The sequence below is a fragment of the Phodopus roborovskii genome, unplaced genomic scaffold (assembly GCF_943737965.1).
Source record: "Phodopus roborovskii unplaced genomic scaffold, PHOROB, whole genome shotgun sequence".
NCBI lineage: Eukaryota > Metazoa > Chordata > Mammalia > Rodentia > Cricetidae > Phodopus > Phodopus roborovskii.
Genome location: NW_026125295.1, coordinates 7,857,591 through 7,885,308, shown reverse-complemented (window position 1 = coordinate 7,885,308; position 27,718 = coordinate 7,857,591). Strand labels below are relative to the sequence as shown.

General features: G+C 47.4%; 1 protein-coding gene across 1 annotated transcript in view; it reads left to right on the top strand.

The window, feature by feature from the left end:
* Positions 1 to 25,612, top strand: part of Scn11a (sodium voltage-gated channel alpha subunit 11) — a 58,558-nt gene extending 32,946 nt beyond the window's left edge. The window contains exons 17-26 of the mRNA XM_051202369.1: positions 886 to 1,003; positions 2,535 to 2,689; positions 4,154 to 4,327; positions 9,351 to 9,452; positions 9,873 to 10,142; positions 11,428 to 11,481; positions 14,327 to 14,464; positions 19,476 to 19,580; positions 20,900 to 21,170; positions 24,533 to 25,612. Of these exons, the coding sequence (XP_051058326.1) occupies positions 886 to 1,003; positions 2,535 to 2,689; positions 4,154 to 4,327; positions 9,351 to 9,452; positions 9,873 to 10,142; positions 11,428 to 11,481; positions 14,327 to 14,464; positions 19,476 to 19,580; positions 20,900 to 21,170; positions 24,533 to 25,563 (2,418 nt within the window). The 3' untranslated portion in view covers positions 25,564 to 25,612. The remainder of the gene's footprint in view (positions 1 to 885; positions 1,004 to 2,534; positions 2,690 to 4,153; positions 4,328 to 9,350; positions 9,453 to 9,872; positions 10,143 to 11,427; positions 11,482 to 14,326; positions 14,465 to 19,475; positions 19,581 to 20,899; positions 21,171 to 24,532) is intronic.
* Positions 25,613 to 27,718: the final 2,106 nt, after the last annotated feature.

Sequence of the window (27,718 nt, the reverse complement as noted above, 5' to 3'; positions counted from 1 at the left end):
GTAGTGTTGCTGGAGTTTCTTGTCGCACAGCCACGAGTCTCAGCCCCACATAAACACACTGACGCTGGCAATCCTTGGTCTCTATTCACTAGATACCAGGAGTACCCACTGGTGGTAACAGTTAAAAATGTCCCTAGTTCTGGGGAGATGGACCAGTTGGCAGATTGCTTGCCTTGTAAGCATAGGGACCTGAGTTTGATCTCCAGAGACCACATGAGAAGCCAGGCATGGTGGCAGATGTTTGCAATCCCAGCCCTGTGGAGGCAGAAGCAGGAAGATCCCTGGGGCTCATTAGCCAGCCAGACTGTTAGCTCCAGACCAATGAGAAACCCTAACTCAAAAAACAAAACAAACAAACCAAGATGCCCAGATTCTGAGGAATACCTCTCAAGATGGTGCTCTGTCTAGCCTGAACACACACACACACACACACTCTCTCTCTCTCTCTCTCTCTCTCTCTCTCTCTCTCTCTCTCTCCCTCTCTCTCTCCTCTTTATTAAAAAAAATGTTTCTAGGCATTGCTGGAGTGTCCCCTACAGGATTAAGTCTAGCCAGAGCCACTGGCCTGACCTATTATTCTATGAGTTGGGATAGCTGAAAACTAGTCTCAGTAGAGTAGTTTTCTTATTATCTTCCCCTCTAATTGGCTGCCTATTAGGGTTATGATTTGTAGTGGGAGGGATTGAGCTACATGTACCTGGCTGCTTTTTGGCCATAGAGATGAGATACTTCTCTCTTGAAGTGAGGCTGATTGAGAACTTAATAAAAAGTCCCACCAGGAGCAGCATGTCTCTAACACCCTTGTGTCTGGAAGCCTTCGCCTAGTTGGTTTTAGCCTGATGGTCTTGGTGACTTGCCTCCCTCTTCCCCCGTTCTGACATGCAGAACTCTGATGCTGCAAGTGTGCTCTCAGAATGCAGCACCGTTGACCTGAATGATATCTTCATAAATTTACAGAGAATGGATCCTCCCAAAAAGCAACCAGATAGATGCTTGCCCAAAGGTGAGTGGCCATAGTTTACACACAGATAGATGCTTGCCCAACGCCATGTGGCCATGTTTTTCCACTCTGCTCAAGGAGCCTTTGTGTTCTCTGTAGCTTTGTGGATGCCCATTTCTATCACTAGTATTATTGCATTATCAGATTCTGGTAGAGGGGGTTTCAAGAGACTCTTGGCTTAGGTGTGTTCCGTTCACATGGCCCAACAGAGTGGATACCTGAAAGCCCACCTGGAGAACTAGTTGGACCAACAGATCAGCTCCTTTGTAGAGTCCTTGGGATGCCCACTGTCAGAATGGATGGAGAGGAAGGGGAGTGAGGTTTGCAGGGCAGTGTGGTCCATGATAAAAGTGTGCCTATGTTGAGAGCAAAGGCCGCCTGCAAACCTCTTTACAGTTGGTTACATTTCCCCATGTGTGGCTTGAGCTCACAAAGCCTTGGAAGCCCTTGCCACCTCAAGCTTCTTGAAACCCTTTGGGTACAATCTGTATGCTACAACCTCCCTGTCTGGTAGTTTTGGCATAGTTAATAACCACAAATAATTGATGGTATTCGATGATAAATAGACCTCCACATCAGTTGACCTGGGCTGGGCGTCTCTGCTGAAGGTAGCTGGCTTTGTTCATGTCTGTGGCATCAGTGAGGGGGTCAGCAGATCTAGCTTGACCATGTGACCAAGTTGGCTTTGCTGCACATGGCTCATCTCCTGTGGGAACCAATAGGCTAGCCTGCAGCTGTTTCTGTGGGAACCAATGGGCTAGCCTGCAGCTGTTCTGTGAGAACCAGGGGCTAGCCTGCAGCTGTTCTGTGAGAACCAGTGGGCTAGCCTGTAGCTGTTTCTGTGGGAATCATTGGGCTAGCCTGTAGCTGTTCCTGTGAGATCCAATGGGCTAGCCTGTAGCTGTTTCTGTGGGAATCATTGGGCTAGCCTGTAGCGGTTTCTGTGGGAATCAATGGGCTAGCCTGTAGCTGTTCTGTGAGAACCAGTGGGCTAGCCTGCAGCTGTTCTGTGAGAACCAGTGGGCTAGCCTGTAGCTGTTTCTGTGGGAATCATTGGGCTAGCCTGCAGCTGTTCCTGTGAGATCCAATGGGCTAGACTGTAGCTGTTTCTGTGAAAATCAATGGGCTAGCCTGCAGCTGTTTCTGTGGGAATCATTGGGCTAGCCTGCAGCTGTTTCTGTGGGAATCATTGGGCTAGCCTGCAGCTGTTTCTGTGGGAACCAATGGGCTAGCCTGCAGCTGTTCCTGTGAGATCCAATGGGCTAGCCTGCAGCTGTTTCTGTGGGAACCAATGGGCTAGCCTGTAGCTGTTTCTGTGAGAACAAGAGGACCAGTGGAAACAGGCAAGGCTCAGAGCTGGCACACGTGTGACTTCACCTCTTCCTGTTGGCAGCATAGCTGAGCCCAGGTTTCGGGCTTTGGAAAGAGATCATCTCTGGTGGGGGAAGCTACCGTTCACAAGGCCTGAAGTGAGGAGCCGAGGTTACTAACGCAATTCACTCCAGACGATAATGTTACGAATGATTCCCTTCAGGGCTCAGGTGTCATTTTCTATGCCACAAAACAGACAAGAGGAAGTCCCCCTGGGTGGTGTGGTGGAACCTCCGGAAAACCTGCTACCAAATCGTGAAGCACAGCTGGTTCGAGAGCTTCATCATCTTTGTCATCCTGCTGAGCAGTGGAGCCCTGGTAAGGGATGCTCTTGGGGAGGGAGTGGACAGCAGGGCGGCTGGGGGCGCTGCATCCGCGACCGTGGCTGTGGGCTCCTTCGTGAGCAGGGTTTCACACGTCTACACTCAGAATCCTCACTCGGAGGCGCTTTCCCTGTTGTTGGAGAGGTTTAACTCAGGCCAGTGTTCGAAAGCACCCTCTAATGTCTAGCCCTTGGACTTGGCTTGCCCACCTGTTCTCCACTTCTGGAAGATTCCAAGACATCTCCACTCTATCGCATACTTTCAGACAGGTCTTCCTCTCCCTTTCCCCGAAGATCACGATGCTGCTGTCTAAGACAAGATATTAGGGAAGGGTTACAGGGAACAGATCAGGGTATAACCAGTTGCTTGGATATTTCCTGTCTTATATGTCCTCTTAACATGGCTCAAACAGGAAACCAAACTTTCACTGTGTTATGCTAAGTGACCAGAATCTTTCTTGATTTGGGGTGGCGGATCACTTCACAGTTTGTAGCAAGAGAGATGCCACAGAAATGCCTTCTTGTGCCCCATGCCTTCTGCCTAGTGCTTTATACGTGTGTGATCTAAGGGGAAATATGGGAGGGGCACAGACCACAGAGCACCAGCGTAAACCCCCATGCTCCACACACAGTAGGAGTTATTCCTCAAACACAAATGCAGGTTTCTCTGGAATCGTCCTGGGACCTGCCCTGATGGATTTCTAAGAGCACCACCACCTCCCTGCTGCTTGGCATCCTTTGTGAAATAATGCAAATGCAACCATGCTACTCACGACACACTAGCGGTGGAGAAGCAATTACCAAAGGCTCACAACTGTGTTGACTATTGAAATCTACCTCCACCACAGAGAGAAAGGCTCCAGTCTGTTATGGGCAGCTGAAGCATGAGACAGCCATGGTCAGGAAATGAGACCAGGAGAGGGAGGGAGGGGGAGAGGGGAGGAGGGAGAGAGAGAGAGAGAGAGGGGAAGAGAAAAAGAGAGAGAGGGAGAGAGAGATGACTGGAATCCTCAGTTTGCTTTTCCTTTTTTATTTAGTTCAAGATCCTAGCCATGGGCTGGAACCACACATAGTTAGGGTTCTTCCCAACCCAATTAATCCAGCCTACAAACTCTCTCTCTCTCTCTCTCTCTCTCTCTCTCTCTCTCAGACATGCCCAGAGCTGTGTTACCCAGTGCTTCTAGACTGTTAACTTGAGCACATTAGCCATCATAGGGGGCCAGTGAGGAGAGACCATGAGATCACTGGGTTAACAGAAGTACGGACATGGAATTTCCCATATTCATTTAATCAAGAAATACATATTATTGGAAAAGATCTGCCTTTATCTTTTTATAGCAAAACCTCATCACCAAGATACCAACCAGTTTTTAATTCGTGTAAAATATAAAAACATTCAAAGTCAGCAAGGACCTCTGCACACACTCAACCTGGCCTACGGCTATGCTTTACTCTTTCAGATATTTGAAGATGTGAACATCTCTAGGCGGCCCCAAATTGGGCGGTTGCTACGGTGTACTGACAATATCTTCACATTTATCTTCATCCTGGAGATGATTCTGAAGTGGGTAGCCTTTGGATTTCGGAGGTATTTCACCAGTGCCTGGTGCTGGCTCGATTTCCTCATTGTAATCGTAAGTTTACTGTCTCTGCGCCCTATTTGGGTTGGGGCAGGGATGGGGTGGGGGGGACCGTAAGGGAGGGCTGCCTTTCCTGTGGCCCTCATATGGGTGCTTCTCAAAATAACTTCATGCACTGTTACAGTACTTACTGCTGCCTGTCACCTGTCCAGCTGTGGTCCAGCCCTCTTGGACCCGGCCTCTCATAGTTAGGCTCCATAAGCACACTGCCCCAAGCATCTCCATGATGATGCTCCTCCACCTCTCTCTGAACCCTGCTCATGCCTACAGGAACTTTGGGCATGCTCTATTTCTCCTTCTCCTTCCAACTTGTTTTCTCTTCCACTTTTCTGATGCTGGTGTTTAGGAAGTAGGAGAGGACGGTTCTCGAATGTTTTCTTATTTAATGGGCACCACAATTGTGAAGAGCTCAGCAGCACTCCGAGATATCTGCCACACTAAAGATAAAGGATCCCGCAGTTCAGAAGGTTACCCACCAGCTTCAGGTGCAGAACAAATTAGTGGTGGTGTCGGGCTTTGCACCTCCTGGCTGTAGGGCTGAAGTTGATAATGGCGAAGGTGGACACGGTCTGCTGCTTTCTCTGTATTACTGTTATCTCAACTTTTCCTGGGGACAAACAACCAACGTCTGTCTACTCTTCCCAGAGGGTCGCCGATACACTGCAGTACAATTTCTAAGTCCAACCTGGCGAGGCCCATGGGTCTGTCGGGCTTTCTTACAGTGTGGGGGTAACCCTAGAACAGCTGCGGTCAGACAACCTTCCGCTCCCTAAGTACTCTAGGATCTCCCAGGATGACCTGTGCTGGGAGAGGGAGGGTATCAGGTAAGGGAAGCTCAGGCCTCCCTTCTTCAACCCTTAGGGAGTGCCCATAGCTGCATTTCCATTGATCTGGCTGTCACTCTAGTTGCCATGACTACCAGGCACAAAGCCCAAGATGGCATCATGTTCTGTCTGGAGAAAAATAATCTCCAACAGCCACATTTTCTGCCACCGTGTCAAATGTCTCCTTCCTTCTACTTGTCATAGTCACTGTCCGTGGAAGGGCTTTTATTTGCTCTGTACTCAGAGGAAGGGAGCCACTGCTCAAGTCTACCTGCTGAAAAGTGATATGAAAGCAGGAAGTCTCACTCCAGGGTGCAGGCTTTCACAGGCACCTCCCTCCCACCGTTATATGGATCCCCCTTCTACTTAAGAAAGTCGGAAAGGGGCTGGGGTGGGTGGCTCAGCAGGCCAAGTGCTCGATTTACAAGCTTGAGGACCTGAGTTCGGATCCCCAGCTCCTAAGCACAAAAGCCAGGTATACCCACATAGTGCCATGATCCCAGCTCTGAGGACCCCCGGGCTCAGAACTGGTGAGCTCCATGTTCTGCGAGACTTGGTTTCAGAAGAAAAGGTGGAGAGCGGTTGAGGGCAACACTGACATTGACCTCTGGGTCTCCATGCGTGCACACACGTGTAGTGCGCACACACACCCAGACAGAAACACGCAAGTCAAGACTATAAGTAATTTAAATTTAGCAAATTCAAAATAGATGGTGTAAATCTAGCAGCGGTCCTTAAATACATCAAACGGCCGTCTAAAGCCGGTGTCACAACCATCAGCAGGCGCAGGCAAGTTTTACTGTTTCAATAAATTCAGTGCTAACCAAGTTGTTTCAAGGAACAGAAGAGGGGGAATTGCAAACTTTCCAGATGAGATGGACATTCCCTTGCTTGTTTGGGTTTGAGATGGATTCTCATGTTGCCCAGGCCAGAGTCATGACAGGCAGGGTTCTGGAGCTGAGATTTACACCGGATGACAGGGAGAGTGAGCAAGGCTGCGGCTGGCATGTGCTTTTAAAACTCCAACGCTCCCCTCCCCCACACTTCCTCCCTCAAGGCCACACCCCTAATCCTTTTAATCCTATCAGTTAGTTCCACCATGAGCCATGGGGGCCATTCTTATTAAAGCCACCAAGAATACAAACCAATCAATGGAGATTACGTACAATGGGGGCCATGAGATGGCTCAGCAGGAAAAGGTGCTTGCAAGCCTGAGGACCTGGGTTCAATCCCCCCTCCCCAGCCTGCATGGTAGAAGGAGAAAGCCATGTCCTGCCAGTTGTCCTCTGACCTCCAGCTCCACACAGTGCCCTCCCACAAGAAATAAACGCATAAAAGGGAAAAAGTTTAAAAGAGTCCATATAATGGTACTTATAATAGTTTTGGAGTAGAAAAACAGAAACCTAAGACATAAAAATATGTAAGCCCATCTCCGTTAAAACATACAGCTTCTATTTTCTACTCAGCAATGCTAAAATTGCGATTAAAGACAAATTAGACCCCAGGACTTAGTTAGTATTTGTTGTGCACATGACAGGTATTAATATATATCCACAATATGCAAACTATATAATACAGGTCACAAGGAAACTGACACCCAAAGGTGAAAGTGAGCAAAGGACAGGACAGGAGAGACCCGGGTTGCTGACACACATGTGAATAATTGCTGACTCATGTGAATAATTGCTGACTCATATGTGAATAATTGCTGACTCATTTCACAAGTCAGCACAGAAATGCATTCGAAAGTGAGAGTTCGCATCACCCAGACTGAAAAACATTTTTTATGGGTTAAGTGACACCTGAAATAAGAAGAGTACTGGAAATTGAAATCTCTAATCACGGTTAACAATTTAATTGGAATAGCCAGTATGGGGAAAGCTTTGCGTTATTCCATAAAACTACAAATCGTGCCTATGTTTAATCTAGACATGCCACTTCCTATTATAGATCCAATGGAAACGCTTGGGTATGTACCCAAGAAAAACACACAGGTCTGTTCCCTTACAACAAAGAAAGGGAGGAAGCCTAGCCATTCACCGAAGGAGAACAGGTCCCTAAAACGTGACGTCTTGTGTCCTGTGATGTTCCACAGCAGTTAGAACAGCGAGTTAGCACACTGGGTGAGGGTGCTTGCCCTGAGCCAGATCGTGGTAGGAGAGAAGAGATGCCTGCCAGTTGTCCTCTGACCTCTACGTGTGTGGTTGGGTGCAGGAGATCACGTTCATACAAATAGTGGGAAGAAGTGGCATCATGGTGTATTATATACAATAAAAAACTTAATTATACACTGTGGAGAGGGGTCTCAAGAGAGAGCAAATGATCAATGCAAGTCAGGAAAAAAAAATAAAAATAGAAACTAGAAGACCTGTCCTTTTGAACAGTGGAAAAGATCATGGCTGCTTTGTGTGAGAATCTGATTGCTTCTCCAGATCTGATGGGACAGAGACTAGCTTGAGGCTGAGATGAATAGGTGTGCAATGTCCCTGTGGCAAGTTACCCCCTTTCCCTCAGAATGAGAGCCTTGCTTTGGCACTCCAGAACAGGCCGCCTTTATTGTCCTTTCCGAGTTTGCTGGAAACTGCTTCAATTCTCTCCCAACAAAGTAGAGACTTTATTTTAAATATGATGCACTAAAAAACTTTTTTTGGGGGGGCGTGTATGCACATGCGTGTGTATTTGTGTGAGTGCACCTATGGGGTTGAATGTGCACTGCGTGTGTACAGCCTAAGCATGGCTGTCAGGACAATGGCAGATGTCTGTCTTCGGGTGTCTTCCGTTTCTGGTCTGTTGGAGGGTCTCTCCACGGCTGGGAACTTCACTGTGTATGTCAAGATAGCTGGCCTCCTCGCGGCCCTCTTGTCCCCACCTTTCATCCCTAGAATGACAGGCGTGTATGTTACAAGTAGTTTTTCCCCCCCGCCGCCGGTCCCACCGCCATGCCTGCCCCAAATAACATACCGAGACTCTGTATTAGATATAATTCTGTTAGCCTTTACTTGTTTTTTATCGGTTAGCTGTGTCTTAATTATTAACCCATTTCTATTAATCTAAGTACTTCCACGTGGTCTCATCTTACCGGAGAGAGGGGGCCGGCGGTTCTGCTCTCTCCTGTCTCTCCATCTTGACTCCTCCTTACCACTTCCTCTCTCCTCCTTGTCCCCTAGTCCCATCCATCTTGCTTTTCCTATTGGCCAACAGTGCTTAATTCATTAACCAGTATGAGAAACATATTTACAGAATGACATCTCCCATCATCTCCTCTTTTCTGTCTAAATAAAAAGAAGGGTTTTAACCTTAACATAGCAAAAATATATCACACAACAGTTATCAAATAAGAATCACAGTTAACAATATTTAGTCCATTAACATTTAGCAAGATTTAAAGATGCTGGGGACCCATACCCAGGTTCTCATTCATGAGAGGCAGGCATTTTTCTATTATCTCCCCAGTTCTAAATAAAAATATTTAAAGTTGATCACAAATTTTGTCATCTAGCCATCCAACACGTGTTCCTGCCCCAGTCTGGGATCTGATTTACGATATTGCCCCGTGTGTCGATGTCATGGCCGTCTGGTTTCCTCGAATTCACACCAGCGTCCCAGTGTCTTGTGACTCAGATGACACAAATATACCCCTCTCACTGAAACTGCTCTTACCCTTCCAGCAGGATCTGGCTTGTCTTTGTGTTCAACACCTCAGAAATGGGGTCCTTGACTGGAGAGTGCTGGAGAGATGGCCATGTAAGCATAGGGCCCTACGTGTAGATCCTGGCATCCGTGTGAAAACCATCTGTAACCCCAGACTGGGAACCAGGCAGAGCAGCACACGCCTGTACCCCAGAACTGGGGAAGCAGAGACAAGGGCACACTAGGCTTCACTGGCCAGTCATTCTAGCCCACCTGGTTCCAGGTCCAGCCACGGAACCTGTGTCAAACAACAAGGTGAACAGTGACCGAGGAAGACACCACAAGTTGACCTCTGACCTCCACCTGCATGCACACACAGGTACACAGACACACAGACAGACAGACAAGCATGCGTACACACTAAGGGGAACAAAAGGAAAAAGGGAGGAGAGAGAGAGAGACAGACAGAGAGACAGAGAGCGTGCGCAGGAGCCCTTGAGCCTGCGCCGGCAGTCCTGACTGCACAGACAGCGGTCCTCACCAAGCAGCGTCTCCTCTCACAGGTGTCTGTGGTCAGTCTCATGAACCTACCGAGCCTGAAGTCCTTCCGGACTCTGCGAGCCCTGAGGCCTCTGCGGGCGCTGTCTCAGTTTGAAGGAATGAAGGTACACGCCCCGGTGGATGGGTGGAAACTTAGTTAACAGGACAGGCAGAGGTCCACTGCCCTGGGCTTTTGCCAGGCCTTTGTGGGGGTCCTACACAGCCAGACATGGGCCTGGACTAGGCCTGAGAGAAGCAGAGAAAAGACTCTGTCATGGCCTCTTGATGGCCGAGGCTGGCTCTTCTTCCCTCCAGCATCCTGGGTAAAGACACGCCGCGTGTCTGGTGTCTTCTTCACCAGCCTCTCCTGAGGTCGTCCTTGGTGGCCGTAGCAGAGAAAGCAGAGCTCACTGTGGGCCGGGAGAGGGATGATCAGAGTAAAGACAAAAGAGCTGTAGCGGTCCAGTCCTGCGCGTCAGGTCCTCCTGGGGTGACGGAGAGCCTGCTGGCCGCCCTACCGGTTGTTTTCGTCTTGCCTCCCTAAGGTTGTGGTCAATGCCCTCATCAGCGCCATTCCCGCCATTCTCAATGTCTTGCTGGTCTGCCTCATCTTCTGGCTCATATTTTGCATCCTGGGAGTAAATTTTTTTTCTGGGAAGTTTGGAAGATGCGTTAATGGGACAGATATAAGTAAATATTTCAATTACACCGAAATTCGAAACCGAAGCCAGTGTGAAGGTGGCAATTACTTGTGGAAGGTCCCGAAAGTCAACTTTGACAATGTGGGGAATGCCTACCTCGCTCTGCTGCAGGTGGTAAGTGCTTAGGGTCTGTCTTCACCCAGGGAGAGGAAACTTGGAAGCCTGATTGCCCCTAAAGTCATACTAGTCCCCTGAGACTGTGGATCCCAGTCCTGTTCAGTCCTGTTCACAGGGGTGGCACCGTAGCTCTGTGAGCCCGTTTTCACGAAGGGTGTCTAGTCTAGATACTTCTCTCATTCCTTTGACAGGCCACCTGACACATTAGTATCTGTTCTGTTGCTCTGCTAAAACACCCAACAACAACAACAACAAAAAAAAAGCAAGCTAGAGAAAAAAGGTTTTATTTTAGCTTATAGCTCCAAAGGGAACCCAGCCCATCGTAGAGTGATGCATGATGGGAGGATCCGGGAGCTGGCTGATCACATTTTATCTATATACAGGAGGGGTGGCAGGCTATAAATCCTCAAATCCCGTCCCCAGCGACACACTCCTTTGAGCAAGGGTCCACATCCTAAAATTCCATGATCTGGACCAACAACGGCGATCAAATGTTCAAACACAGGAACCTGTGGGGGGGGGGATTTCTCATTTAAACCACAACACCGATAAAAGCGATTTGAGGCAGGGCTGTCTTTGCCTGTGGTTTGAGGAACTAGACCACCATGGTAGGGAAGACGTGGTGGTGAGAATTCTCTAGATATGGCAGAAGGTGCGAGGCAGCTGGCTCTACGGTCAGGAAGTTGTCAGGAAGGGGCAGATGCTGGCGCTCGGAGTGCCTTTTTCATTTACTCACTCAGGGACCCCCCCTGGGGGATGGATGAGTGTTTTCTGCATCCAGCCTCCCAGAGACACCTCCACCACATGCCCTGGGTGATTTCAGAGCCAGTCGAGTTGACAAGGAAGATCAGCCATCACGCGGGCCGATACCCCATTCAGGGTCTGTTCAGCTTGCCTTGTCTTCTCCCTCGCTCGCTGTGGAGAGCATCTGCCGGGGAGGAGGACCCTTTTGTCAATGTTCTTTCAAACCCCAGCAGCAGCCAGGCTTTGGGCAGCTAGCACAACCATGTGCTCTCAGAAAGAGCCTAACCCCGCTCTTCTCATGCAACCTATAGTGCAGCGATTGATTCTGTTTTCAAATCACTAGTCTTGGGGGAATGAGGAAGAAAGAGGAAACACACGACATCTCCCCATCACGTTCCTTCCTGCTGTTCTGTTGTGTGGACTCTCTTGGGGGCAGAATGGACACCTGCCCACAGGGCTTGGCAAGCTTTCGCGTGGCACGCATCTGCCGATGGAAAAAGTCTACAGCTGTGTCTGTGTTTTCCTACGTCTGTTTCAGGCCACATATAAGGGCTGGCTGGACATTATGAACGCTGCTGTTGATTCCAGAGGGGTGAGTGAGTCGACGTCTCACTGTGTTCTAGAATGTTACGCTCAAACCAGAGGTATTGTGAGTACCCAGACAGCCCCAAACGTCCTGCACGACAACTTTATTATTCCAGATGTTCTGTCTTGTTCTTCTGGAGGCAAAACTATGGTATAGACACTGCTTGATAGAAAGAGCTAGAATGTATTCTGCCGGGTCTGGTATCCTAGTATTCTGTAGAGTCCAACATTTCCTCTGCATGGCAAGAGAAGAGAAGATCATTCACTTAGGAGATGGGGACAGAGCAAGAGAATCACATGCGTCCTAGCTTGCTTTCCCTTGCTGTGATAACAGGCTGGCCAAACCAACTTGGGGAAGGGGGAGGTTTTTGTTTGTTCGTTTATGCTTACTGGTTACAGGCTGTCACTGAGAGAAACCAGGGCAGGAGCCCAAGGTAGGAACCTGGGCATATGAACTGTAGCAGAGACCCCAGGGGAAGCCTGGCCTACTTCTTGTCCTTCCCAGAGTTACCATTGCTGTAATGAAACTCAGGACCAAAAGCAGCTTGGGGAGGAAGGGGTTTGTCTGGCTTTCACATCACAGCCCACTGAAACTCACGTCAGGCAGGAACCTGGAGGCAGGAGCCGATTCAGAGGCCATGGAGGGGGCTTGCTCAGCCTGCTCTCCTGTAGCACCCAGGATACCACCCCCACCCCCTCACCCCCACCCCCGCCAAGCCCAGGGATGGCCCCATTCACAATGGGCTGTGCCCTAAAGGTTTGCCTGCAGCCTCATCTTATGGAAACATTTACTCAATCAAAACTTCCTTCTTGCCAGTGTTTCTAGCCTGGGTCAAGTTGACGTAAAATTAACAAGCACACTTTCTCTGGCTTGATCAGCTATGTCCCTTATATAACTTGGATCCACCTACCTAGGGATAGGCCCTCCCCCAGAAGCAACTAGGAATTAAGAAAATGCCCTACAGACTTTCCCACAGGCCAATCTGACAGAAGCAATTGCCAGCCGAGGTTCCCTCTTCCCAGGTGACGTTAGTTTGTGTCGAGTTGATAGAGACTAAGCATCATAGCAAGGCACCCCAACTTCCTCTAGTTCATCTCCAAGTGACCAGGAGGAGGAAGCCACCCGAGTCTGCTTGTCTTAACCATGAGGAAGCAGTGAGTGGACTAAATTGGAGCAAGAGGGTGACTTCTTGTGGCTTCAGGCTCTCTGGGGAGTAAAGGTCGTGGTTACCAACTGGAATGCCAGCAGAAGAGAAAGTTGGAAATGCACCTGGAACTCCAGTCTGTTTCCTAATCCTCATTTGGCTCAGCTGAAGGATGGGAAGGGAGCTACCCGAGCTGGACAGTGAGCTGATGGCAATGGGGGATGTTTCCTTAGTTTCTTATCGTGATGCATGTGTACTTACTGTATTGGGGACTCTGCAGAGTTAATGCCTGAGATGTAGTGAGGACCACAGATAGCAGCAGAGGCAGGAGAGATGCAGCACAGAGGAAGAAGAGTCTCCATCAGAGCTCCCCAGACTGGCATTCTTATGTAGATAATGCACAGTGACTAACCACTTAGCTTAATTCTCAGTATTTTAACAAAGTCTCGTTCCTGGAAAGCCACAGCTAATAGTAGATACTGAACTGTTAATTGTAATAGTTTGCTGTAATATTTATATATCATAATTACACATGCCATAGATACAATTTAAATGTTTTTTTTTAAATTTATTGTTTGTGTGTGTGATATGTGTGCATGAGTGAGGGAGGACCAGAGTTCGGATCCCCAGAATCCACAGATGCTGGGTTGGCATGGGAACATTCCCTGTCTGTAATTCTAGTACTTGTAAGGTGGAGATGGGATTCCAGAAGCAAGTGGGCTGGTAGACTAGCTATACTGGGGCACTCTGGGTACAAATGAGAGACTCTGCCTAAGGTAGCAAGGCCTAGAAAGAGGGCTCAGTGGGTAATTTGCCATCAAGCCTGACAATCTGAGTGTGATCCCTCTGATCCACATGGTGGATGGGGAGAACTAACTCCTGCACACACACACACACACACACACACACACACTCTCTCTCTCTCTCTCTCTCTCTCTCTCTCTCTCTCACACACACACACAGTGAAATATTATATATGTAGCTAGATAAATAAATTTAAAAGTATATGCATAACACATGTGAACAAGCATATACATAGGCATGCATAACACCCATGTTCTTAAGTTACATAGATACAGACAGACAGACAGATGTGTGTGTGTGTGTGTGTGTGTGTGTGTGTGTGTGTGTGAGTGAGAAGCCTGGATGAGGAGGCTCTTGAGTGGTTTGAGGTATGCCCTGAGCCGGGAAAACATGTCTGTCATCAGCTATTGACTCACTTATTTGTGGTGCGATCCTTTGTCTCAAGAATCTACTTATGAGAAGGTGTGCCTGGGCTGGCAACTCATGAGGGAGAAGACACAGCTGCAGGCAGGATGTTGACCTCTGGGAGATGTGGGACAGCTGTGGAACAGCTATGAAGTCCAGCCACCTCTTCCTGAGGCGGGCATGCCCTGTGCTGGGCCCATCCTCAAAGGCATATCCGAACAGACATTTGGGACACTTTGAAAGCACAAACGCCACCACATTCCTCTCCCCTTTTCATCCCTTTCCGCTTCTCATTGTTTGGGAGAAAAGACCTAACCTCCTGCTTCCTGTCTCCCTACTCTGTGCACCCTGAGCTAAGCAAGAAACCCAAAGAACAGGTGACCAGCGGTTCACAGCTGCTGGCAAGGCTATGCGGTTAAACTTGCTGGGACAAGGTAGCTGGGGCGGTTTGAGTTTTCTTCAGTAATTATTTTTCTCTCATTAAAATGTCCCCAACAGAAAGATGAGCAGCCGTACTTTGAGGCGAGTATCTGCGCTTACCTATACTTTGTGGTTTTCATCATCTTTGGCTCATTCTTCACCCTGAATCTCTTTATCGGCGTTATTATTGACAACTTCAATAAGCAGCAGAAAAAGATAAGTATGCCTGCTGGCCCAGCTGGGCTCTGCCACGCTTGTGAGAGGATGTGATTGTCACGTAGAAGGCTGTCCATGGTGCCATACCCATTTGCTCATGGCAGCCAGGGATCCCGGCTCCTCTAGCCTGGACAAAGTTGAAGGAATGGAATCTGGATACTGTGTCTTGGCTCCCATCAGCCTGGATCTCCTGAAGCTGCTCCAACAGATGATTGAGGAAGGTGTGAGCTAGGCAGACTCCTGTCCCAGGCACTAACAATCTAAAATTTCTTTTTCTGACGCAGAAAATCTCTAGAGCCCTGAACTAACATTGCAAATTAAGGAAAATAAAAGAAAATTTAGATCCATTTATGTCAGTCATCAAATGATGACCACTTTAGACAATGCCTCACGATTTTGGCATAATTTGGAATAATCCTCAGTTAAAAAAAATTATTTTGTTATATTGTGGTGGTGTGCCTGGATGTATGTCTGTGTACCTCATGTGTGCAGTGCCCAGAGAGGCCAGTAGAGGGCGCCAGATCCCCTGGAACTAGATTTACAGATGGTTGTGAGACACCATATGTGTGCTGGGAATTGAACCCTGGTCTCTTTAAGAGGAACAAGTGTTCTTAATCACTTAGCTATCTCTCTAACCAACTTCTTAACTGTGTGTGTGTCCTTTTATCTTAAACTTTTAATTTGGAGGTGTAGGAGCTCACTAGTTATAGCCTATTTTATAAAATCAGTTTTTGCTGTAAGAATTTTCAGGGCTGGAGAGATAACTCAGTGGTTGGAAGTGCTTGCTGTGTAATCATGAAGATCTGAGTTCAAATCCCCCATCCTCGTATAAAGTGCTGGGCACAACTCCACAAGCCTGTAACTCTAGCGCTGTGAGGCAGAGACAAGAGAGGACAAGAAGGCCTCTGGGACTTCCTAGCCTCCAGTCTAACTCCAGGTTCAGTGAGAGGCCCTGTCACCGGGGAAGGCGGTGGAGAGCAATGGGGCAGGACACACAATGCCTTTTTCTGGCTTCTGCACACACATGGCTTCACACACCTGTATACACACACACACACACACATGCGCACATGTGTGCGCGCACACACACACACACACACACAGGAGCTGGATTATAGATCATAATTTCTCTCCCTATTCCTTTCTTTCATCAGCAGTGAAGTCACATGCCTCCTTGTAGGTTGATGGCCCCGAACACCAGCAGGGACCACCTGCTTACATCTTCTGGCTATTTTAAAGGCAAATTGTCATTCTTATGTATATGCAACCTACTGAGTCCATTTTGGGACTTTCTTCTTTCAGTGTGTGTGTGTGTGTGTGTGTGTGTGTGTGTGTGTGTGTGTGTGCATACATGTGTTCACGTATGTGGAAGTTGGAGGTTGACATTGGGATCTCTCTCAGTGTCTCTCCACCTTGTTTTCTTTGAGGCAGAGTCTCTCATTGACCTGGAGTCACTGATTTGGCAGGGATCTACCTGCCTCTACCTCCCCAATGCTGGGCTTACAGGCGTGTGCTGCCACACTCAGCCTTTGTATACTCCACATGCTCTTAGTGTTGAGATGGAACGCAAGGCCTTGTCCACGCTACGCAAGTGCTCCACCACTTAGCCACAATGTCCCGCCCCACGCATGGGGGACCAAACCCAGGGTTCTCATGCTTGTACACCAGGCGCTCTACCCACTGAGCCATCCTCCCTGCCACACTTCTTACATTTTTGCATTAATTTTTTTTTTTTAAACTTAGAGACTTGAGTGTTTGTGTGGATTCAAACGCGTCCTCTGGGCTTTCTTTAAGAATACAAGGCTCTTCTCAACCCCTCTGCTCAGGGTTTGGCCTTTGCTTATCGTAACTATGCTAAGGGTCACCCACCCCCACCCCCTTGGCCTCTTCTAATTCATCTGAGCGTCCCCTTGCTGTGACTGACCTCAGCGTCTGCAGGCAGTCCTGTGCTGTTATGTCATGGCCATACTGAGTCTGCTGCATGCACGCATGGGGGGGGGGGGAGGAGTGGCTTTGGGTCCCTCTGTAATGCGCGTCATGATTGCGATCAATACTAGCAATTTGGACATCAGCCTTGCAGCTTCGACCTAACCCTTCTGTTGGGAAGCCTTTTGTAGGTCACACCACAGCATCCTTTGTCTTTATTTATTATTTCTTACTATGGAAAAGTTAAAAAAAACGTACAAGAATATTCTAGAATGAATCCAAAACACCCATCACCCAGCGTCATTACATTACCTAAAATCAACTTTACACCAATTCTTCAAATTCATCAAATTGTCTCTTATTTAGGTTGCCACACCCTTTAATTTTCTTTGTTACAATAGCCAGTGCTGCTGCTACATTACTGTCCTTGATGTTTATTGAAACAGGCTAGCCTGTGACTTACAGCCTAGGCTGGCCTCAAACTCATAACAATCCTTCTGCCTCAGCTTCTAAGCATGCACAAGCTTTACTTTTCAAAGTTAGTATATAAAATAACGAATTTCATTTTGGCAACTTTTTTTGCTATGTCTCTGTATGTGGTGTGCATGTATGACTCCTTGTTGTCTCTAGCTCTATTAGTTAGTGGTTCCTTGTTTTGTTCTTTTATAGATTTATTTATTATGTATACAGTGTTCTGCCTGCAGGCCAGAAGAGGGCCCCAGGTCTCATTACAGATGGTTGTGAGCCCTATGTTGTTGCTGGGAATTGAACTCCGGTCCTCTGGAAGAGCAGCCAGTGCTCTTAGCCCCTGAGCTGTCTCTCCAGTCTCAATTAGTTTTTTTTTTTTTTTTTTTTAATCTTAGACTAAAAGTCTAGTTTATCCTTTCAAAGAACCCAGCCTCAGTTCTTCACTTCTTTGCACTGTCCTTTTACTTTCCATTCATTAGTTCCTGCCATGATCCACTTTATCTCTCCCTTCTGCTGATTTGGTCTTGTTTTCTGAACCCTTTGGGCAGACACATCACTAAGTTCTTCACCTGACCTTTTTTTTTGGGACACAGTTATTCACAGCTATCTTTAATTTTCCTGAAAGATTTATTAATTTTTATCTTTTAAACCAGGATTCATATACGATAATCCCCTCCTATGAGCAGCATTTTTTGTATCGGGTGTGACAGGAAGTCCCAGGCTTAAGTTAGAACCTCTTTCTCACTGTCCGCCATGGGCCAGTTTACCAGTGAGTGCTGGGAGTTTTCAAAACCACATTTGGTATAGGCACTGTTTCTAGGTCTTTTCAGAGAGAGAGAAAGGGAGAGAGAGAGAGAGAAAATGGGAGAGGGAGAGAAAGAGGAAAAAAGAAAGAGAGGGAGAAAGGAAACACAGATACGGAACGGATGTCTAATGGTTTACTTCCTCTCTCTTCTCTTTTCTACATGAGAAACTCGGTATCAAGAGCACAGGGGATGATGAACAATTAAAATTTCTACAGTTGGGGCTGGAGAGATGGCTCAGAGGCTAAGAGCTCGCACAGCTCTTGCAGAGGACCAGTTTGGTTCCTTGCACCAGGTTGAGCAGCTCACAACTGCCTTTAACTCCAGCTCCAGGGCATTGGGTGCCCTCTTGTGGTCTCTGTAGGCATTGCATGCATGCTAACATACACTCAAAAATACATATGTGTAATTTAAAACAAAAATAAATATTTTAAATATCCACAGTTACTCATTGTCTTTATCCAAGGCATATGTATTACAGTCTGAAGAAGTCAAGTTAACACTGTTATAATGAATATGACTTATTTCTACCCACTATCTAAAAGGAACCAGGTAGCTAGGCTGACTTCTAAAACTGTGTATGCAACATTGGTCCGCATGAGAGAATTCAAACCCAAGCTCCGTAGATACAAGTTTGCAGTCAAAGGATCAGAGGAGCATTTTACTGCCAGTGGGAACTGAACTTCTTGTTGGCTTTTGTTGTCAAGGGATATTTTCCTTCCCTTTAAAAACGGTGTGTGTGTGTGTGTGTGTGTGTGTGTGTGTGTGTGTGTGTGCGCGTGCGCGCGCGTGCACACATGAGTGCAGTGCCTGAAGAGGCCAGAAGAGAGCATGGGATCCCTTGGAGCTGGGGTTACAGATGGGTGTGAGCTGCCAGATGTTGGTGCTAGGAGCTGAGCTTCTGTAAGAGCAGTTTGCTCTTAACCATGGAACCATCGCTCCAGCCACCAGCAGTGGCTTTGGGACAAGCTAACCATTTTGTTTCTTACCTCCTGATTTTCAGAGGCTGGAGACTTTCTTTCTTTCTTTTTCTAAAATCAGACTTCTGTAAAAATTCAGTTGCATATTTCTAAAGAATTCTGTTCTATCTAATCTGGTATTTATAGATTTATTTTGTTCCATAAATTTCTAGAAATGAAAATCTTAGCTTGTTTTCCTTATTAGCAGTGAAAGTATTTAAAACTCTTATGCTTTTTCCTTAATAATTGTTCTGGGAAGATTTTAATTAACTTTTATTAGAAATGTTACATTAATTATTTAAGCTAATTTCAGTACTATTTCACAGTATTTCCTCTCTCTTTTTAAAATTCCACTCTGTTGTTTGTGGGTCCATGCTAACCAGCATGTTCATCCATGCATGTAATGTGCTTTACTCATCCCCTTCCCTCTAATACCTCTCCTTCCATGAATCTCCTTCTTCTATGGAATTTTGTTTTAACTTTTATTTTTTGTTGCCAATTTCCATTAGAGCATTCTAATATAGCATATTTTCCATTATTCATATTTTAATTCGTGCAAGATGAACTGTATTTAGTTTTTACAAAGATTCTTCAGTATGTTCATTAAAATGTGTAAATTTTATGCCCTAAAAAGTGAGCTATAACTGATTGAATTTGCCTTATTTCTCTTTTACCCCTTATTTTGAAATCAGTGTTCCTTGTGGTCCCCGAGTTCATATTTTTTTTCAAATCCCTTTTGGAATAGGAACTACTGATAAAAGTGGCCTGTAACTTTAAAATTATTTCTAAAGATCCAGGACTTGATTTGCAAAACTGGCTAGCAGTAACTAACTAGCTGTCGGTTTCTCCATGTACTTAGGTGGCCAAGACATTTTTATGACAGAAGAACAGAAGAAATACTATAATGCAATGAAAAAATTAGGAACCAAAAAACCTCAAAAACCCATCCCAAGGCCACTGGTGAGAGCAACTGACACTAAATAAATGCACATGGGATGCAAGGTTGTGGGGGCGGGGCAAGGCTTCCAAAACGCCCCCTGTTCACTTTTAAAGGGAGCATTCTTTTCATTGTTTTTAGATTATTTGTGTAAGCGTGTCTCTGTGTCTGTATGACGTCACCAGTCCTCTGCCTTTGGTAATTGTTGGGCTGGGATGCTGTTTGTCCAGCCTGTTCCAACCTGGATTAACAATTGGCTGAAGTTCTAACTATTCTGAATAGACAAACAGAGTCTGTTCCATTTTGTCCAAGATAAGTCGATGTTCTCTGTGTCCTTCTCTTGGGTAAATGCAGATGTGGACATTGAGGCTCATCTTTATGTTGTTGAAGCCTACATGAGCTGCTTCATCTCAGCCTCACACCACCACCCTTCACACCACTATCAATCACACCACCACCCTTCACACCACTGACCATAACACCACTGACCATCATACCACCATCCATCACACCACTGACCATCACACCATTGTCAATCATACCACCATCCTTCACACCACCACCCTTCACACCACCATCCATCACACCACTGACCATCACACCATTGACCATTACACCACCATCCTTCACACCACTGACAGTCACACCATTGTCAATCATACCACCATCCTTCACACCACCATCCTTCACACCACTGACCATCACACCACTGACCATCACACCATTGACCATTACACCACCATCCTTCACACCACTGACAGTCACACCACTGTCAATCATACCACCATCCTTCACACCACCATCCTTCACACCACCATCCTTCACACCACTGACAGTCACACCACTGACCATCACACCACTGTCAATCACACCACCATCCTTCACACCACTGACAGTCACACCACTATCAATCACACCACCATCCTTCACACCACCATCCTTCACACCACCATCCTTCACACCACCATCCTTCACACCACCATCCTTCACACCACTATCAATCACACCACCATCCTTCACACCACTGACCATCACACCACCATCCATCACACCACTGACCATCACACCACTGACAGTCACACCACCATCCATCACACCACTGAAGTTGTGTTGCTACTGAGGATATTTTTGACTTATGTTTTAAGTAGAGTTAAAAGTAAAGCCTAAGCACACAAAAACAGTCACCCAATTGAATTTGAAACAAGTCAACAACGGGAGGCTATAAGAATTTCTTGTCCTTTGAAAGGGCCTGTGTATATTCCAAGGAACTGCCTTCAATGTAAGAGAAAACAAATTTTGTTGTTTTAATAACATAATTTTATTCTTTCCTTTTCCTCCTCAGAATAAATGTCAAGCCTTTGTTTTTGATCTGGTCACAAGCCAGGTCTTTGATGTCATCATTCTGGGTCTTATTGTCCTAAATATGATTATCATGATGGCTGAATCTGAAGGCCAGACCGAACAAGTGAAGAAAATCTTTGATATTCTCAACGTAGCCTTTGTGACCATCTTTACCATAGAGTGTCTCATCAAAATGTTTGCTTTGAGGCAATACTACTTCACCAATGGCTGGAATTTATTTGATTGTGTGGTCGTGGTTCTTTCTGTCATTAGTAAGTAAAACCAGTAGCCAGCACTTTCTAGGGTGAGGCAGAAGTAAACCCTGAAGCTAATAATTTGGAAGCTTGCCAAACTTTTCCACAAAGCAACAGATTAGGTTAATGTGGAGTCTGGGAAAGTGGGGGAAGGCATCTGGGGAAAGTGGGGGAAGGCATCTGGGGAAAGGGGAGGGCCACGGAAGCATGCCCTGTTGGGAAGGGCCACAAGGCAGAGATTCCCATTTTCTTGACACAGCTGAATCTGCCTGTTCAATGGAAGGAAGCAAACTTTCTCCACTAACAGTTTTTGTAGGGCTTCCTGACCTCTCAGGGGGCTGAATCAGAATTCCATCTTCTGTGCCATTGTGAGCTCCGCTGGGTCCTTTGTGGTTTTAGGAGTTTGGCCCTTAGCACTGATGTTGGCTCCTGTGTTCAAAACCCGCAAGGCTACCAGAGCAGCTGTTGATGCACATGGGGTTGCTGGGGCTTCCTTGCCTCCCACTGAGGCGACAAGCCAGCCTCACATGACAAGCGGTACCTACTCTTTATCCCACGTTTAGGAGCCGGGATGGGGACTGTGCGTGTCTCAGCTGCTCTGACCCTGCTCACCAGCAAGCCTCTTTCTGTAGTCAGTGGGTTTTTCATAACCACAGACATGTTGCATAAACCATGAAGCTAAAGGGAAGAAAGAGAATTATCATCATATACTTTATGATCTTCTTTCTTGTTCTTTTCTTTCTTTTTTGGAATTAAAAAAAAAAAAGATGTATTTATTTATTTATTTATTTATTATGTGTACAATGTTCTGGCTGCATGTATCCCTGCAGGCCAGAAGGGGGCACCACATCTCATTTCAGATGGTTGTGAGCTGGCATGTGCTTGCCAGGAATTGAACTCAGGACCTTTGGAAGAGCAACCAGTGCTCTTAACCTCTGAGCCGGCTCTCCAGCCCCCTGGAATTTTTTTTTAATCATTTAAAAGTTATGCGTGTGGGTGGCCAAGGCCTACCTCAGGAGCAGGAGTACAGGTTACAGCCCGTGATGTGAGTGTGGTGACCAAACCCAAGTGCATTAAACAGCAGGTCCTGCTCTTAACCTCAGGACCAGCTCTCCAGCTCTCTGTCTTACTTCTGTTTTTTCAGTGCTGGAAACCAAAGCTCACCCTTGTGCATGCTAACTACTCCATGTGGCTAAGCCATTAGCGTTCATTTGGGTCTCTGAAGTTTTATTTTAACTAATCCTTTAATTTGGCTTTTTCCTTTTCTCTTTTTTGAGGAAGAATGTTAAGACGGAGTCTCACTCTAGTCCAGGTTGATGTGGGATTCACCATATAGCTTAGGCTGGCCTCGAACTCTTTTAACGTGAGCCTCCCAGATGCTGAGATTATAGACGTGAGCTGCCCATCTGACTTAACTTCACTTTTTACGCTGTGTATGCATGTCCTGGGGCCCACCAGGCATTCTCACAGTCCAGAAAGCAACAGAGACAAGGACTGACTTACAAGTGGGCACGTCAGCTCCATCTTGGGAAGGCTGTGTGGCAGGCTTCGTGACATGCCTGGCAGGTGTCAGGTCTCAGGGTTGGTTCCTCTTGCTGCCAAGTGATTGCATCAGGGTCTGCCTGGGTTCGAAGCCGAGGGGTTTATGTAGATGATTTTAAAAAGCCCATGTGTTGGCAGCAACATAGACCTGTGAGCTTTTAGTCAGTCCCAATCACAAGTTTGGGTAAAAGCGACATCAGTAGAAGTTAGACGATGGTGATCAGAGGAGTCTGTGACCCTCCCCCTCCACACACACACAAAAGAAGGGCCCCCCCACCCACAAAGGGAGGGCCAGGAGTCCTTCTGCCCACATGCCAAGGAGCCATCATTCTATCCCCCCTTCCCACAGTGCTGGGCATTGTGGAGCTGCTAGAAATGTCTCTTCTGACCGTTCCTAGGTGACTGAAGTCACATGTGCTACTAGAAATTTTGCTCCAGTGCCCAGGGCAGGACAGGCTCTCCACATGAAGCCAAATTCTGCTCACTAGTGTGGGCAGAATCCAAGGGCTTTTATGTGTCCACATGCAACAGCTGGCCTCCACACGTCCCCAGGCTCGTTCCTCAGCTCCTGCAGAATGAGTGAGCAGTGAGCCTCTCCCTGGGGGTTAGCAGTGTGACTGATGGGTAGGACTTACTCATGTTAGTGTGCATGCCAAGTCATGTGGTTCACACACACACACACACACACACACACACACACACACACACACACACCTGTACGCAGAGAAAGGACAGATTCATACAGGCCAGATCAGTCCAGGAAGTATTTAAGGCTAAACCTGAGAGGGCCGGTGTTGCTGAGTTGACGCCATCAAACCTCGTTAGGATCACCTGTTCAGTTAGCAAACTACCTCCATCACTCAGGTGAGGTCTCTGTAGTCATTAGGAGACTGGCAGAAACATTTCACTGTCCTGATCCCTAATGACCTCAGAACATGGGGAAAACCATGTCTACACAAGGCAAGCATGTTCCAGCCATTAGATAATATTTGGGCCAAAATGTAAACTCCTAACGCCCCTTAGCTCTTGCCTGCTCAGCAGGCGAGGCGAGAGCTGGATGACATTTTAGGCCCAAATATTCATCAGTTTGCACCAAGCTCTGTTTGGGACTCCGTTTCTGGGGTATCCACAACAGAGGGCATGTTTCTCGACTTTATGTGTAAGCTTGGAGAGTCTGGGCGCCTCAGTGATCCCCAGAGTGAGCAGAATGCCAAATAGGAGAGCTCAGTGTCCAGCTGTGGGCTAAAGAGGTGCATCTCAGGGATGGTACCTCCCTCCAGCACCCCACAGAGCAATTAGTCCGTCCCCGCCTGCAGAGGGCTGTAGGGGAACCCTAGATGAAAGAGTACTTCCAATAAACAGGTTTCTCCTATTCCACGGTTTCCCTCTGTAGCTCAATGAAGGCTTGAGCCAAACCTCAGCAGCAGCTCCTCCATGCCCTCTGAAAGATTCAGCATGTCGGGGAGGGGGGGGGGTTGGAGGGGAAGGCCTGTTTTCCTTCTGCATTCAGTAAACAGGGAAAGCCATGGTAGGTGCTGTCCCATGGGTAGTTAAAAAGAAAATGCAACATAGGTAATAACCGTTTATGGGCTGCCACAGTTCCCTTACTTATCTTCGATGGCATATGCATCCCATCCCACATCAAAAGTCCAGTCTGAGATTGTATGGCCCTTAGAGATGTACTTTTCAAATGGATACACAGGCGGGCAGTTCTCAGTTTTGTGCACAAATGACCAAGCATAGGTGACATGCTGACCCCGGTAGGATTCTGAGGCAGAGGATCTGCTGGGTTTAAAACTGCAGTGCATGCTGGGAGTTCACTGGTCCTCCCTCTCCAGGTACCCTGGTTTCTGGCTTGGAGCACAGTGACATCCCTTTCCCGCCCACACTCTTCAGGATCGTCCGCTTGGCACGGATCGGCCGCATCCTCCGACTGGTCCGGGCGGCGCGAGGCATCAGGACGCTGCTGTTTGCTCTGATGATGTCGCTCCCCTCCCTCTTCAACATCGGCCTGCTGCTCTTCCTCGTTATGTTCATCTACGCCATCTTCGGGATGAACTGTTTCTCCAAAGTGGAGAAGGGCTCTGGGATCGACGACATTTTCAACTTTGAAACGTTCTCGGGCAGCATGCTGTGTCTCTTCCAGGTGACCACTTCAGCTGGCTGGGATGCTCTCCTCAGCCCCATGCTGGATGCAAAGGCCTCCACCAACTCCTCCTCCCAAGACAACTGCCAGCAGCCGCAGATAGCCATAGTCTACTTCGTCAGTTACATCATCATCTCCTTCCTCATCGTGGTTAACATGTACATTGCTGTCATCCTGGAGAACTTCAATACCGCCACAGAGGAGAGCGAGGACCCTCTGGGTGAAGATGACTTTGAAATCTTCTACGAGATCTGGGAGAAATTTGACCCCGAAGCAACACAGTTCATCCAGTACTCGGCCCTCTCTGACTTTGCCGACGCCCTGCCAGAGCCGTTGCGTGTGGCCAAGCCCAACAAGTTTCAGTTTCTAGTGATGGACTTGCCCATGGTGACGGGCGATCGCCTCCACTGCATGGACATCCTCTTCGCCTTCACCACCAGGGTCCTCGGGAACTCTAGCGGCTTAGATACCATGAAAGCCATGATGGAGGAGAAGTTCATGGAGGCCAACCCTTTCAGAAAGCTGTACGAGCCCATAGTCACCACCACCAAGAGAAAGGAGGAAGAGCTGTGTGCTGCCGTCATCCAAAGGGCCTATCGAAAACATGTGGAGAAGATGGTCAAGTTGAAGCTGCAAGACAGGTCCAATGCGTCCAGCCAGACAGTTTGTAACGGAGACTTGTCGAGCTTGGATATGGCCAAGGTCAAGGTTCACTATGACTGAGCCCTCATCTCCAACCCTACCTCACAGCCTTGCCTCCAGCCTCTGAGCTCTGGAGGTCCACAGCTCGGTCTACGAACAAACCACTCCTTTTTTTTTTTTTTTTTTTGGTTCTCTCCTAAAAGAGCTGATGTACTATTGTTCATTTAAAAAGGATTCTTGAGGGGTTTTAAGATGAGGCTACCCACGGAGCACTAGGACGGACTTAAGGAAGACAGCCCTGTGGGAAGGGCTGCAAAGGCTGTGGTCCACAGTAATGGCAGGCTTGCAATACAGTTCAAATTATGTAAGTCTACAAGAATGAGAAGGGGAAAAAAATCACAGGACAATGCAAAGATGTGCCCTCGGTACGCTTCCCAACGTGTTTGTTTAACGTTCCATGTCTCTTTTGCATGTTAAGCGAGGAGTCAAAACCTGCAATAAGCAAATAGCTTGTTGCAGATGCCTGTACTAGAACTAAGTATTTTGGGCGTGCAGCTCAAGCCTGAAGCATGATCCCGGCTCCGCCAGTTAGCACTGTTTTCAGACGCTCCGACCTCTGTCACGGGTGTTTAACAAATAAATAGACAGTGGGCAGAAATGCCCCTCTTGGTGTTGCTCTTGTAAGCTGTGGTTTTTGCTGTGGCCGGAAGCCAGATATCTGTCAGGAAGGTGTCACGGTACGCTCTTACCGGGAAGAGGCCCATGTCTCGGCAGTCACAGATTTCTGTGATGCGAATGTCCCTACCAACCCTGGTTCCAAGCTACAAATGCAGGAATCACTGGCAATGTTTGAGAGCTAGCCTGAGCTGACTCCAGCCCACTCTTTACTGGAAGCAAGGAGGATGTCTGGTTAAAGCACCTGCAGGGTTAGAGCTGGGGACCGGGGATGGCTCAGTTGGGAACTTTGTTGCCGGGCAACCATGAGGACTGGAGTTTGATCTGTAGCACCTCTGGAACTGTATCAGTCACGTAGGGGTATCAACTTCCCCTGCAATCCCGGCACCCAAGGAGACAGGTGGGATAGTTAGTTTTTATAGTTGACTTGACACAATCTAGGGTGACTTGGGAAGAGGAAACTTCGAAGAACGGTCTCAATCAGATTGCTCTTTGGCCAGATCTATGAGAAATTGTCTTGGGGATGATCGATGTGGGCGGGCCCAGCCCTCTGTGGGAAGCATCATCCCTGGGCAGGTGGGCCTGGGCTGTATGAAGAGCTAGTCAAGCCTGAGCTAGAGGATAAGCCAGCGAACAGCGTTCTCCATGGTCTCTGCTTCGGCTCCTGCCTTCAGGTTCCGGCCTTGACTTCCCTCAGCCATGGAGCATTACCTGGTGGCAGAGCTGAAACAGACCCCGGACTTCCCCAGGTTGTCTTTGATCATGGTGTTTGTCACAGCAGCAGAGGGCAGAGCAAGCTTCGGAACCCTGATGGGAAGGAGAGGTAGGTGTTTGCAGGACCAGGGATCTTTTGGAATGGGCACCAGGCTTCCCATGCAGGGCTGTGAAGACCTTGAGGGAGCCCCCAGTCTAAAGTCATGGTCAAGTGCTCCTTGGGGTGCAGGTGGTAACGGATGGAGCAGGCTGGACAATGGCTCTGGGGGTGGGGCCTTATAGAACCCTACCAAGGGTTCTCTTTTTTTAATTGAAAGTATTTTTTTCATACAATATATTCCTCACCTGCTTCCAGATTCTCACCACCTTCTCACCCATCCAAGTTCATCTCTCTCTCTCTCTCCCTTTAGAAAACAATCAGGAAAAAAGGAGAACAGAGTAAAAAAGGAAAAAAAAAAGCACACGAAAATGAAACTGAAACACACACACACAGAACTCATAAAAACCCAAAATTGGAAGCCATAATATACAAGCAAAAGACCAGTAAGATTTAAAAAAAATGCTCAAACTAAACAAAATAACAATAACAATAATAATAGAGTAATAATAAATCTACAAAAATACCACTGAGTTTGTTTTGTGTTGGGCATCTATTGCTGGGCCTGGGGCCTGCCCTTAAGTGTAGTTTCTATACCAGTGAGATGCCATTGGAGAAAAGTAATTGTTCCTTTGCACGTTGTCTACTGGAGACAGCATCTTGGTTAGGAATGGGAGCTCACTCACATTTCCCTTCTCATTGCTGGGTGCTCCAGCTCCCCCAACTCCCCCAACGTTCTGAATGGGCTGG